This window comes from Saccopteryx bilineata, chromosome 1 (genome assembly GCF_036850765.1).
Source record: "Saccopteryx bilineata isolate mSacBil1 chromosome 1, mSacBil1_pri_phased_curated, whole genome shotgun sequence".
NCBI lineage: Eukaryota > Metazoa > Chordata > Mammalia > Chiroptera > Emballonuridae > Saccopteryx > Saccopteryx bilineata.
In genome coordinates, this window is record NC_089490.1 from 159,535,129 (window position 1) to 159,549,373 (window position 14,245).

Sequence of the window (14,245 nt, forward strand, 5' to 3'; positions counted from 1 at the left end):
GTTGTTATTTTTTTATTAAAGATTTGTCTGCGAGCCAGATGCAGCCATCAAAAGAGCCACATCTGGCTCGCGAGCCATAGGTTCTTGACCCCTGACTTAGCATAATGACTTCAAGGGAGACCCATGTGGTTGCAAATGTAAGGATTTCCTTCTTTCTCATGGCTGAATAATATTCCATGTATATACACACCACATCTTTATCCATTCATCTGTTAATGGACAGTTAAGTTTGTTTTCATATCTTGGCTATTATAAATAATACTGCAAAGAATATGGGCATATATTCAATATATAATCTATTCAATATCCTTTTTCATTTCCTTTGGATATGTACCCAGAAGTGAAATTTCTAGATCACATGGTATTTCTATTTGTAATTTTTTGAGGAACTTCCATAGTGTAAATAGCTGCACCAATTTACATTCTCGTCAATGGTTCACTTTTCTCAAAATTCTCACCAGCACTTTTTTTTTTAAGTGAGAGGAGGGGAGGTAGAGACAGACTCCCGCATGCACCCCAACTGGGATCCACCTGACAACCCTGTCTGGGGCTAATGCTCGAATCAACTGAGCTATCCTCAGTGCCCAGGCCCACGCTCGAACCAATTGAGCCACTCACTGGCTACGAGAGGGGAAGAGAGAGAGAAGGGGAAGAGGGAGGAGAAGGGAAGCAGATGGTTGCTTCTTATGTGTGCCCTAACTGGGTATCAAACCCGGGATGTTTGCACATGGGGCCGATGCTCTATCCACTGAGCAAACTGGCCAGGGCCCCTACTACCACTTGTTATCACTTTTTTTTAAGGTTTTTATTGATTGATTTTAGAGAGAGGAGAGAAAGAAGGGGGATAGGAGTGGGAAGCATCAACTCATAGTACAGTTGCTTCTTGTATGTGCCTTGACCAAGCAAGCCTAGGGTTTTGAACCAGGGACCTCAGTATCCCAAGTCGATGCTCTATCCACAGCGCCACCACAGGTCAGGCTGTTCTCGCTTTTTGATGGTATCTATTCTAACGGATGTGAGATAAAATCTCATTGTGGTTTTGCTTTGCACTTCCACATTGTACTGAGTGTCAGAAATCCCTTCCTTTTTGAGGCTGAATAATATCCCATTGTATATATATATAAACTATATTTTGTTTATCCATTCCTCTGTTGATGGATATTTGGGTTGCTGCCATCTTTTGGCTACCATGGTTAATGCTGCACAAATATCTCTGAATCCTTGCTTTCAATTATTTGGGGGTATGTACTCAGAAGTGGAATTGCTAGAATATGGCAATTCTATGTTTAATTTTTTTTGAGAAACCACCATAGTTTTCTACAGCAGCTGGTATTTCACATTCCCATCACTAATACATAAAGGTTCCAATTCTCCACATCTTTGCTAACACTTGTTATTTTGTGTTTTTTATAATAGCCATCCTAATGGATGTAAAGGGATTGGTTACTTTTTAAAATATGTTTCTTCCTTAGACTGTGAGTTCTTCAAAAACTGACTATATGAATATTTGTTTTATTGATTCGAATGGAATCAAAGACTTGAGCTGAATAAATATTTCTCCAAGGGTGCCAGTATAAATATTCAAAATTTCCCAAAGTCTTTCCCCAATAGTGGTGAAGACTGGTTCACCAACATCAGTCATGTCTGAGTTTTCCAGAGAGACCTAAAACGGGCAGAAAAGGTTCAGCTCCCTGGACTCAGATTAGAAGGAAAGGAGCGCCCTCTTGTGTCCTTTCTGTGCCACTGTCAGTGAATAAAGAAGCCTGCTGAGAAATGAACATTGCAGGTCTTCTGATGACATTCCAACGACAACTCCAGTCATGTGCCCACTGCATAAAAGAAAATGTGAAAATATGGAGACAGCGAAACAGGTATCCTTTGAAAAATTCCAAGTCTAGAAGGGGTGGGGGAGTAAAATGCATGCGGAAATAACAACTGTAAAAGACCATAAGTAAGATGGGTAGATTATTCTGTGAATACAGAGGATTAAGACTTCACAGGAGCTAAGTCAAGGTTCACGTGAGAATGTCAACCTGGCTGCTTAGAAAGAAGCTCAGTTCAGCATTGAGCAGCCTCCATGTAGGCACCGCACTGGTCTAGCTGTCACGTGCCGTCGCTCCTCAGCCCACTCACTTGCGCACTCCTTCTCTTTGGGAGGGAGGCCCTGGGAACTCATCCTGGGTGCCTTTCTTCCCCGAAGAGGCCTTTCCTTAGCTACCTATCTCTTGAGTTTCATCTCCCAACACTCCCTCCTTACCTAAACTAGCTGTTGCCTAGGACAGTCTCCATAGCTTCCCCTGGCCTTGAAGCTTCCAGAGATAATGACATAGGTCCTCTGGCTTTAGGGTATCTACAAGTATAATAAGTGTGGGGTCCAGTTACAAAGGATTAAGCTCTCTGGCAATCCTTGCTTCTGGAAGCAGCCTTCAGCTGGTCTCTTAGCCCGCATCTTTCTCGGATACCGAATAAAGATGGAATCAAGACGGGGCCATGGATGTGGCACAATATCCACTCAGGTGGAAGCCAGTGCTCATCAGGGACGCAGCATGGTGGGAAGAGCAGTGGGTTAGGGTCAAACGCCCAGTTCTGCTGCCCTGTGGCCATAGCCAGCTGCAGCACCATACTTTGCCCCCACCCTACTCTGCAGCTGTGAAATGGGGATGACAACACCCACCTACTGACCTCAGGGGAGCCTTGTGAAGATCAGTAAGATAGAATACATGAATCATTTAGGAAGTATCTCGTATAATTAATGCCCACTTTCTCCCCCCTCCTCCCCGAACCTCCCTCTTAGCATGAAGTTTCTATAAGTCTCGTGGCTATGCCTGAGCCTTCTGGGTGAACAAGAGCTGTACGGGGAGCAGACGAACAGCTGCTTTATTTGTATTCTCATGTAGGGTGGTGTGGGGAAGGGATTTCCAGCCCATTCTAATTACTTCCCAAGACTTTTCCCTGTTGCCCAAACCAGAAACCTGATTTCTCCTTGTCTCTCGCCTCCCACATCTCTAAGTTCTGCACTTCTCCTTAAGATATTCTAAATCCTCTGGTTCCCTCCATCTCCCTCCACAATTTTACTTTTTTTTTTTTTTTTTGAAGTTGGAAACGGGGAGGCAGTCAGACTCCCGCATGCGCCCGACCAGGATCCACCCGGCATGCCCACCAGGGGGTGATGCTCTGCCCATCTGGGGCGTTGCTCTGCAGCAATCAGAGCCATTCTAGTGCCTGACGCAGAGGCCATGAAGCCATCCTCAGTGCCCAGACCAACTTTGCTCCAATGGAGCCTTGGCTGTGGGAGGAGAAGAGAGAGACAGAGAGGAAGGAGAGGGGGAGGGGTGGAGAAGCAGATGGGCGCTTCTCCTGTGTGCCCTGGCCGGGAATCGAACCCGGGACCTCTGCACGCCAGGCCGATGCTCTACCACTGAGCCAACCGGCCAGGGCCAATTTTACTTTTAACTACCATCATCTCGTCCCTGGAAAATGGCAGTGGATTCCTAACTGGCTTACAGTACTGTCCCTCTTCTTCATTACATAGCAGACAGAGGTCTTTCTAATGCAATTCCTAGCAAGTCACTCCCCTACATAAGATCACCTATTGATTGCTCAACTACCTCCAAGATAAAGCCTTCACCTCCTAGTGCTGGCTCAGCTCCACTTGGGGTTCCTGCCTACTTTTCCCACTTTCTCTCTCCCCAGCCCTGCCCAAGCCCAGCTCCTTTATACTCTAGCTATTCTGGTATTTACTGTTCCACAGACAGGGCTCAGTGACTGAGGCACTCCCTGGATGCGATACTTTGAATGTTTAAACCAGGACTGTCCTGGGAAACGAGGATGGTGTCCCTCTAGTTTAGCCCTGGGCCTTTGCATATCTTATTCTTCTCTCCCAAATGTTCCCCTTGTCTCTCCCACCTCATATTTACCACTCAGTACAACTGGATCTGACTTGTGTCCTTATAATAAGGGGAAGTTGGGACCCAGAGAGGGCACATGTGAGAACACAATAAGGAGAAGCACCCATCTGCAAGCCAATGAGAGAGGCCACAGAAGAAATCAACCTTGATGACACCTTGTCCAGATATGTGAGGAAATAAATGTCTGTTGTTGTGAGCCACCCGCCTATGGTTTTTTGTTATAGCAGCCTGTGTGGACTAAGGCAGTGGTATTTTGTTATGGAGGGCCTAGCAAATTAAGACACCAGGGTGATAGCCCCATCATTAACCTGTTCAAGCAGCCTTGGAAGTATGCTGAGTATATCCTTCCGGGACCCTGGCTCTCAAACTTATTATTACCAATGGTGCTATCACATGTCCCTTTATCAACCCCGTGGTATCTATCATCCTATTCCTGTCTAAGTTCGTAAATATATCAACACTTATGCCATGAATACCTGTTGTTGAAATACCATAGAGCTCACTTTCACAACAAGGTACTTAAATGGACAGTTTCTAATAGAGGAGCCAAGTAACATCCTGTGCTCCGAGGTGTAGAGCAGTGGTCCCCAACCTTTCTTGGGCCACGGACCGGTTTAATGTCAGAAAATATTTTCATGGACTGGCCTTTAGGGTGAGACGGATAAATGTATCATGTGACCAAGATAGCGTCAAGAGTGAGTCTTAGGCAGATGTAACAGAGGGAATCTGGTCATTTTTAAAAAATAAAACATCATTCAGACTTAAATATAAATAAAACAGAAATAATGTAAGTTATTTATTCTTTCTCTGCGGACCGGTACCAAATGGTCCATGGACCAGTACCGGTCTGTGGCCCAGGGGTTGGGGACCACTGGTGTAAAGTATCTTGTCATTTCTATAAAAATCTTTTCGTATTGATAGATTGATAGGCTTTTAGAGAGAGTGGAAAGGGGAGAGAGAGAGAGAAATATCGATTTGTTGTTCCACTTATTTTTGCATTCATTGGTTGATTCTTGTATGTCCCCTGACCGGGGATCAAACCCACAATCTTGGCATTGGGATGACACTCTACCCATCTGAGCTTCCTGGTCAGGGACTCTTTTCACGTTTTCAAATCAGCTTCAGCTCCGGAGCCTGGATGGGTGCTGAGCGAAGGCCAGGGTGTCTGTGGTGAAGATGCTGTGTGAGGACTGTCGCTGTTGCCTCAGTGGCTGGGAGCACCCCCAGGCGAGGAGGCCAGGCCAGATGAGCTGGGCCGTGCAGCGGCGGGCTGCGTTCTGCTTTTAAGGATATCTAGGGAGGAAAGAGATATCATTAGAGGGAGAGTCGTTAGAACATCAGAGGAAGCTATATAATTAAACTTATTTTAATGCTGTAAAACAATTGTATAAAATCATAGAGCTGGATGGGATTTATTGAGACGATGTCACCACCACTTATCCCCATGCAGTCTTCACCTTGAGCTACTAATACCTTCTTTCATCTCCAGAGGGCTTTCACAACCATGATTTCATTTGAACCACAGGGAAACACTCTACAAGGTAGGTAGGTGGGGCAGTATGAACGTCTCCATGACACAAATAAAGGAAACCAAAGAACAGCGGGCTAAGTGCCGGCCTACATTCACCAAGTGCAAGGGTCTTGTGACTCCGAGACAAGGTGAGGGTTGGTAGAGTGGCCATATTTTCTAACCCCTGCTACACTGTGCATGCACACATGCTCTCCAAAAAGGCAAATGTCACAGGTTGACTGTCCAACCAAAACTCACAGTGAGAAAGGACTTCTCCTCGACCTCTGGCCGTGAGCAGAGAAGGGCAGGGGAAAGAACGGAGAGAAATAATACGAGCTGAGCTTACAGGGAACTTGTGAGGAGACCCTTATGTTGGCTCCTACTCTGTGCAGAGACTTAAGGAGATGGAACAGAGATGCAGATACTGTAGCCTTCCCTGAACACAACAGCCCTCCTGTTGCTCCACAGTCAACCCTCAAGTCTCAGTTGTCAGATCCTGTGGTGCCTCCCTCTGATGCTCTGATAGAAATAAATGTTTGCAACACACAGAGCTTCTAGTCATCTGGGGGAAATCAGAAATGGCTTCAGGCAATGACTGCTATCTCCTGTCCTCTTCCCAGCGAACCGGGTCCCTCTTATTCCACAAAGACGCACCACACCGACTGGTTTTACCTCACATGCTCTCTTTACTGGTTCTCTAAATACAACCTGTCCTTCAAGGTCCACCTCCTCCAAGAAGCTTGAGGGTCCTTGTCCCTCAGGGGTTTCTGCCCCAGCTGGATTCCAAGCGAGGCCTCTGACTCGGCACAGAACACACATACGTTCTTGGCATTTAGGATTTGTTTCTAACGTAATTATTTGTGTTCTGATGAAAATGCAAGCTCCCTGTGAGTAAAACTGGAATCTTCTACCTCACTGAACCCAGGGTTGCCTGCCTAGAGTGGATAGATATATGTCTGTTTACTGATTTTTCTGGGAAAGAGCAGGCAAAGCTGGGGTTAAATATAACAAGTCGTTAGAATGGAAGAGGAAAGGGGGAAGAAACGGGAGAGATAATCGTACCTGGTTTTCAGTTCTGTTCTAAGATCAGCATAAGGTAAGACCACAAATAGAGGTGTTCCTCTGTGCTATTTTAGTAACAATGAAACCAAAATACTTGTGGAGCAAAGAAGAAAACCTAGCTCTCTGTGGTTCAAGAATGGGCTAGTCACACCTCACCTGGAATAGTTCTGAATTTAATCCTGTCACTGTATGAAACTTAGGTATCATGCATTTGAGGAGCCCCTTTCTCCTAAGTCCCCCAAAGAGGGTCACAGGCTCCCCTCACGCTCTCCTGTTCCTCTGTGGCAGGTCCCAGGGACTACCCCCCATCCTCCTCTCCTCTCAGTAATGGTTGCCACCTTCCCAGATGGTGTGGTTTCTCTTCCCTTTAACACGGGCTCTAGGAAGCCAGTTTCCTGACATCCACACTCCCTTGCTGTCCCTGAAAGCAAGTTCGCAAACCCTCTTTGTATGTAAGACTAATGTACATCATAACAAGAGAAAAGACAAGATTTAAGGGGAAAACATGAAAAAGTGATATAAAAGGGTACAAATCTGACCATCCTGGACCTTGGTCTAGAGCATCTGACAGTCTAGAAATAACTGGAAACTTCTTTTACCAATGTTGGGCACGAGCCCCTGGTTCTGGGCACAGAGTTCCTAAAACCCACGTAAATTCTCAAGTGATATAAATTAAGACTTAAATAATTTCCTCAACCTCTGATGGTTGTATTATAGGCCACTTATCTATGAAACATGCTGATAAATATTTGAGCTGTTCCCAATCTTTTGCATTTACAAAAAGTGCTGATATAAATAATCTGCACATATGTGCAGGCCCATCTGCAATAGCCTGATTTTCTGATGGGCCAATGGTGACGACAGCCACACAATCTACCAGTAGTCCTGGTACTGAACTTTTATCACAAAGAGTATTCCTTTCTTTTTCCTTTTTATTTTTTAGTGAGAGAGACAATCAGACAGACAGGAAAGGAGAAAGGCAAGAAGCATCAACTCGCAGTTGTGTCACTTTAGTTGTTCATTGATTGCTTCTCATATATGCCTAGCCGGGGGGGGGGGGTCCAGCTGAGACAGTGACCCCTTGCTCAAGCCAGTGAACTTGGGCTCAAGCCAGGGACCTTGGGCTTCAGGCCAGCGACCTCTGGGATCAAGCCAGGGACTACGGGATCATGTCTATGATTCTACACTCAAGCTAGTGTGCTTGCGCTCAAGCTGGAGCCTGTGCTCAAACCAGCAACCTCGGGGTTTCAAACCTGAGTCCTCAGCATCGCAGGTCAACACTCTATCCTTTGTACCAGCACCTGGTCAGGCAAGAGTATTCCTCTCTTCAACCTGCTCCTATAAAGAGGGGTGGAATCAGGTAATTTAAATACAGTGTGTCCGTAAAGTCATGGTGCACTTTTGACCGTTCACAGGAAAACAACAAAAGACGATAGAAATGTGAAATCTGCACCAAATAAAAGGAAAACTCTCTCAGTTTCATACCTATTCAGTGCAGTTCGATGTGGGCTCATGCACAGATTTTTTAGGGCTCCTTAGGTAGCTATCCCGTATAGCCTCTACAGACTCGTCACTGACTGATGGCCTACTAGAACGGGGTTTCTCCACCAAACTGCTGGTTTTCTTCAACTGCTTATCCCACCGAGTAATGTTATTCCTATGTGGTGGTGCTTCGTTATAAACGCGCCAATATTCACATTGCACTTTGGTCACGGATTCGAATTTAGCGAGCCACAGAACACACTGAACTTTCCTCTGTACCGTCCACATCTCAACTGGCATGGCCATGGGCTGCTCTGCTGTATACACGGTGTTACGTCATCATCTGCACATGCGCACATGCTGCCACATCATCCTACAGAAACTGGGAGGGTTTTCCTTTTATTTGGTGCAGATTTCACATTTCTATCGTCTTTTGTTGCTTTCCTGTGACCGGTCAAAAGTGCACCATGACTTTACGGACACACTGTATACTTCTCTCATCAGGTGAACTTAATGTTATTCTTCAAGAGATAATAATATCTCTAACATGTTATCATGTCTTTAAGTGGAAGGACACACAGGAGAAGAGAAATGTAAGGCCATGCTTTACACAGCAAAAGTTCTCCAGGGTTCTGTTCCTGGCCCACTTCCTGGGCAATCAGTGCCTAAGTCTTCAATTGCTGGGTATATATCTCTTGCTCTGCTCTCCTACCTGAATTCTTAGCTCATATGTTCAGCTTTCTTTTGACTATGAAAAGTGTCATCCAGCGGGTACCTTACACCAAGCACGTCCTGTTGTGATTGTAGTTTCAGTAGTGGTGGCAGGAACTTTAATACAATTGCTCAACCCAGATACCTAGGAGTTACCAGAAGCTCCCACCCTAGCGTAAGTGTCTGCAGGGCAGAGATGGTATCTTGTTATGGTTGTAGCCCTAGTGCCTAGTCCAGTACCGGGAAACTACTTGTTTGAATAAATGAATAAACATACAAATGCCCCCCCCCCATTTCAGAGCAATGGCAAAAACCACCATGCAGGAATACTTTAAAACAAGGATAGAAAATTCCTGTCTTTGAGCTAGATGTCATTTTATTGGGCATAAAGAAGAGAGTGAGAATGGTGAGAGGCTACTGAGGTGGACAGACCCAGGAAAGAGGAGGCTAAGGCCCAAGGAGGGCCACCAGTAGGGCACAACTTCTATATGCCGGCCTCACCAGCTACCTGTGTCTGTCATTCCCCGCTTGGATTTGTGTTGTTGTTTCCATTCATGTTATTTGCAGAAATTTGCAATGACCATTGATACAAACAACATCACTGGATAACAAATAAGTTAAGAGGATAGATTAGATAAAGGTGAATGTGGGTATGAACAACTGGTAAATACAGTATCGACAGTGACCACCCCTGCAATGTGCCCATGATGCTTCTAGAAACACCACCAGCAGCGGTAATAACTGCAAATAGCTTGACTGCCGGGCATGGTGCTAAGAGTCCTATAGTCATTATTCCATTTAATCATCCCAAGCCTGTGATATGGTAAAGACAAATAAAGAAGGTGACTTCATTCACGGTTCCCTTTTAAAAAAATCCACCCCTTCACCCCAATAAATTCAATAACAATTTTTAAAATCTACCCTCAACACTTGATTCTGAGTCTCATTTCAGAGGGCATGTGGTAAAAGTGTATATAAATGTGGGTTATTGTGTCTGCAAAGCATAAAATCAGAAGTGTTCCTGTTTTAATCCCAGAGGCACGGCTTCGACTCAGCCCTGTAAATTGCCTGAGCGCAGGCTAGGGGCCGAGGAATGAGTAAGGGACACGCGCCGGGCTACAGGCACAGAGCGTGGAGAAGACGGAGGGAGAGGGTCCACCCTGCAGGGCTTCCTTCCGAGGGGAGAGGCTGAGAGGGGGAACTGCTCATCCTGGCTTCAGTTGGTGGATGCTTTATCCACAGGATAGAGCGGCTTCATGGACTTTCCGTTGGGGAATTCTGTGAGGAGGACCAGACCATCCTCCCGCATGTCTGGGAGCCCCGGCCACTCAGACCTGCATGGTCACCCTTGTAGGGCCCCTGCTTAGGTCAACACCCACGGAGAGGGTGCCCCCTCTCCTCCTAGCTCACTCTGCTGTGAGAAAAAAAAAGGAAAGGTGTTAAGGAGAAATAATCAACAGTTTTAAAGAAGCCACAGGCCTTCCTTCTCCATTTCTCTTTTAAGAGAACCTTGGGGTCAAACTGTCAGCTGCTGAGGAAGGCTAAGCAGCCCAAGGCAGGGTTCTGAGACGTCAACAAAGACTACGTGATGGCACCAGGCAGTCTCCCGAGTCCGTGAAATAAGGTAGGGGTGTGTAGCAAATTGTTCACAGGCCATAAAGTTCGAATGGTTGTTAGTCGTGACTGTGAACATCCATGTCTTGGAAAATTGGTTTCTACTGCAGTTTGTGGTGAAATACTAATATTACTAAATATCATATATACATTCACAAACGTACCCTACATACACACATACAGATTTTAAACCCCAATAGAAACAGTGATTAAAATAGGTCATAAATAATACATATATAACTAATAATATTACATAACTCCTAAACACGGTTCTTCTCTTCTGGTAGATCCTGAAGAGAAGAAGCCAATCTGTATCAGCTATATTGCTCACAAAAATTTAGGGAGACATCCCTTAATTTTTGTGAGCAGTATATTTGGTGTTTAACTCTTAAGCAAAGACAAGTAGTCAGTTGGTCCCTGTCTAAATATTCAGTGAAAGTGAAGCAGGTAGAATCACTCCTGTTGGAAACACCAGGGCAATTGATTCTCATAGCATGACACAACACGGGCGACGAGACAGAACAAGCAAGCTCTGCTCTTTCACTGACGAGAAATGCAGGCACTCTAAGTGGGGTCCTTCCTGAGAGTTCACTTTGCCCCCAGGATTCTTAGCAAGTAGGCCTTTTCTCGTCTGAAATTAGAACCAACATTGTTGTTAGCAAGTAGTGGAATACACACAACGCAGAAATCATGCCGAGTTCAACACACACTCACTGTTCACTCTAGATGAGGTGCAAATGCCTGAGTGTGTGTGTGTGTGTGTGTGTGTGTGTGTGTGTGTGTACACACAGATGCAGAACAGTTCAGAGGCCAGGAAGGAAAAGAAAACATCTGGCTTACATTTCATACAGCTATGAATGCAACCGTATCTTACATAGTGGAAACCATGAGAGAAAGAAATAAACCAAAGGGAAAAGATAAAGAAAACTGGAGAGAAGTAAGAAGGCAAAAGCGAGACTGAGAGAGAAGCTTATTCCACAAACTGGAGCCTGTGGCTGCCTGGCTGCCCCTCTCAGCAGCTGCTCCCCATTGGCTGGCCCTCACCTCTGCGTGCCGCTCAGACTGTTGCTATGGTGTGATTCTGACTGTTGTTACTGCTGCGATTACCGCTACCAGCTACTGTTTCTGCAACGCTTTGAACCAGGCGCTGTGCTAAATGCAGTTCATCTGCCTCCCAAGCCAGTGAGGTTAGTGTTGTTATTAATTCCATTTCACAGATGAGAAACATAGTCTCCAAGAGGTTAACACTTGGCCAAACTCCCCAGGCTACTAAAATTGTGGTATTGGGCCATGAATCTGGGTGAAGTCCCTACAATGTTCTTGGTCAGCAAAGTGAAAATGAGATGGTATTTAATGAGGGAGAACATAAACATGTATCATACTTCATATATACCTAGCATTTAGTTCTGACAACCATCCTTATTCCCATTTCACAGATGAAGAAATGGAGGCTCATCCAGAGTCACACTGTTCAGTAAACTGACTGCAGTTTACCGGAAACTGCAGGTCCCTCTGACTACAAAACCCACATTCTTTCTTATCTTTTTTATCCTTCTTTCCCTCTGGAATTCTCAAGAATTTCACTGAACTGAATAATTAGCGATCTCTCCCAGAGCTATTTTTAGCTCAGCACATCCAAACCGAACAAGCAGGATCAAACAAACTCCTGGGGAGTCCACCAGCGCTGAAAGTCTATTAAAGACGGCCTGCCAGGAAACCACTTTATAACTTTGTTTTGTAAACTCCCCCTCTTTCAAGTAATTATATTTTCTAAGGTTCAAAGAAAAAGACAGGAGACAGAAACCTGTTGTTATTGCCTTATTCGTAGGATTCACGAAATAATGGATCCTTTTGGCTATTCTGTGTAAAGTCACCTTAGTCACAGCTGCGTCCCTCGGGTGTACCAGGGGAGAGGTGAGCGAACGTGGTAGGAAGCTATGGGGTCCGAGGGGACCCAAAAGAGGTGGGAATCCAAACTCTCATTGCCTACGTGGAAAAATGACATCTCAAAGAGGTTGAGTGACTGCTGAGTTAATGGTCGAGCTGAGGCTAGAAACCTGGATTTTCTGGTTCTTAAACCGTTGTCGTTTCCAGGATAAAAACCAAGAATCACTTTTGAGTATATATATTCCTTTCCCTCCCCTTTTGACATGGGGAGGGTGAGAAAGCTAAAGAAGCATTTGAAATCATCAGAATCAAGTGATCCTGGAGAGAGGTGAAGAAGGTAATGGCAGAGCTGGAATCATCCACGGAAAAGATAAGGTCTTATCTACAGCCATTAGAGCAAGTAAGGCATTAAAGGCTTTGTTCCTTGTATCACAATGAATGCTCTGAAACAGCCAGCTTTTTGAGATCTGTGCTCAAATCAGAACATAGAAGTGAGGACATCTAACCTCCAAACAAAAGTTCACTGAGAGACAAAAGGTATTTGTTTTTATACTTAACTTGGTAGGAAAAAGGTGTGTGTGTAGGGGGGGAGAACGTGAAACAAGATGTCAGCTGGGGTCCTCTGAGTCCAATCCCAGAACCTGGGAAGTCCAAAGCCCAGCCTCTGGGTTTTTGTGAATTGTCCCAAAGGGCTTTTGTTTTCTTGGCCTTCTAGACTTCTGAGATCTGGCTTCCAGGTAAATTGAGTAGAATTTACTACAGAGCTGTAAGGCAGGGTTTACTTCTCAGCAACAGCCAGGACATTTGTTAGGAATGGGTAGTATTATAATCGAACACCCTCCAGGTCTCTCTCCCCTGCCTCCACTCAGCTTCTCCCATCAGGCGGGCTTCTCTCTCCCCGCTTCTCCCCTGCCCTCCCCTCTCCTCGCAGGAGCAGAAACAGCCAACTTTCATCTCCAGCCAAGCGGGTTTCCCCTCCTCTGAAGCTGAGGCGTCCCAGAGCATCCAAGCCCTTGAGGGGCATTTCTCTAACAAGCTCACCCGCGGCTTCCCCCCAAGAGACAGCTCCCTGCTCACCCTTCCCCGAAGAGGAATTGTGGGCGAGCTGTTATGGGTAAAAAAAAAAAAATTTTTTTTCACATTTTTACATGAGATGGGAAAATCTCTGGAGTTCAATTAAAATGGCACCTGGCTCCACTGTGGTGTTTGTATTTTTAAACTGGCTTGTTTAGTATGGAGTTTTATAATCAGTAATAGTTGAGCATTTCTTGATGTTCATGGAATTTTAATAAGCAGTGTTCAAAATTGCAAAGCATTAGTGAGACAGTCTAGGTAGGCTTTCTTCCCATCCTCCATCAATGATTCACACTGAAAGGTGGTTAGAGCAGCGGCTGTCAGGAGGCAACACAAACTCTGAAAGCCTAAGGGGAAATCAGCCGCCCTTCTTAGGGGCGGGCTCTGAGAACTGCAAACTATTAAATAACAGAAAGCATCACAAAAGCTCACATGTAGACTTGAAACTGTTGCCCTAAGAATGTTTCACTCTTTAGGCCCAGGGCTCAGTGGACAGAGAATTGGCCTGGTGTGCTGATGTCCTGGGTTTGATATCTGGTTAGGGCACCCATGAAAAGCAACCATCTGCTTCTCTCCTCCCCCCCCCCTCTCTCTCTTTTCCCCTCTCGCAGCCAGTGGCTCAGTTGGTCAAAGGTGCCGAGGATAGCTTGGTTGATTCGAGCATTGGCCCTAGACAGGGGTTGCCAATGCCATCAGGGAGCATGCAGAATTCTGTATCTCCCCTCCTCTCACTAAAAAATAAAGTAAAATAAAAAGAATATTTCTCTCTTTAGAAAGAATGCTCATATTTGAAGGCTCTAAGTCATGATAGGCGAAAAGTGAAGATGGTTCTGGTGGCCTAATGGCCACAGCCCTGGAGAAATGGCCTCAGGAATATGCTTTGTACTTTTACACTCCTGTGCTTTTTTCCCCTCTTTCAACCTTTCCATCCACCAAGCTTTAACTTCTCCAAATATCATATGCCCCCTTTTCTGTTTACAGGGGCAAGGAATACTCA

General features: G+C 45.3%; 1 protein-coding gene across 3 annotated transcripts in view; it reads right to left on the bottom strand.

Annotated features, from left to right (window-relative positions):
- Positions 1–2,906: 2,906 nt before the first annotated feature.
- FBXO16 (F-box protein 16) overlaps positions 2,907–14,245 on the bottom strand; it is a 59,974-nt gene continuing 48,635 nt past the window's right edge. For all 3 annotated transcript variants that reach the window (XM_066278594.1, XM_066278595.1, XM_066278593.1), the window contains one exon: positions 2,907–5,201. In XM_066278594.1, coding sequence (XP_066134691.1) covers positions 5,019–5,201 — 183 coding nt within the window. In that variant the 3' untranslated portion in view covers positions 2,907–5,018. The remainder of the gene's footprint in view (positions 5,202–14,245) is intronic.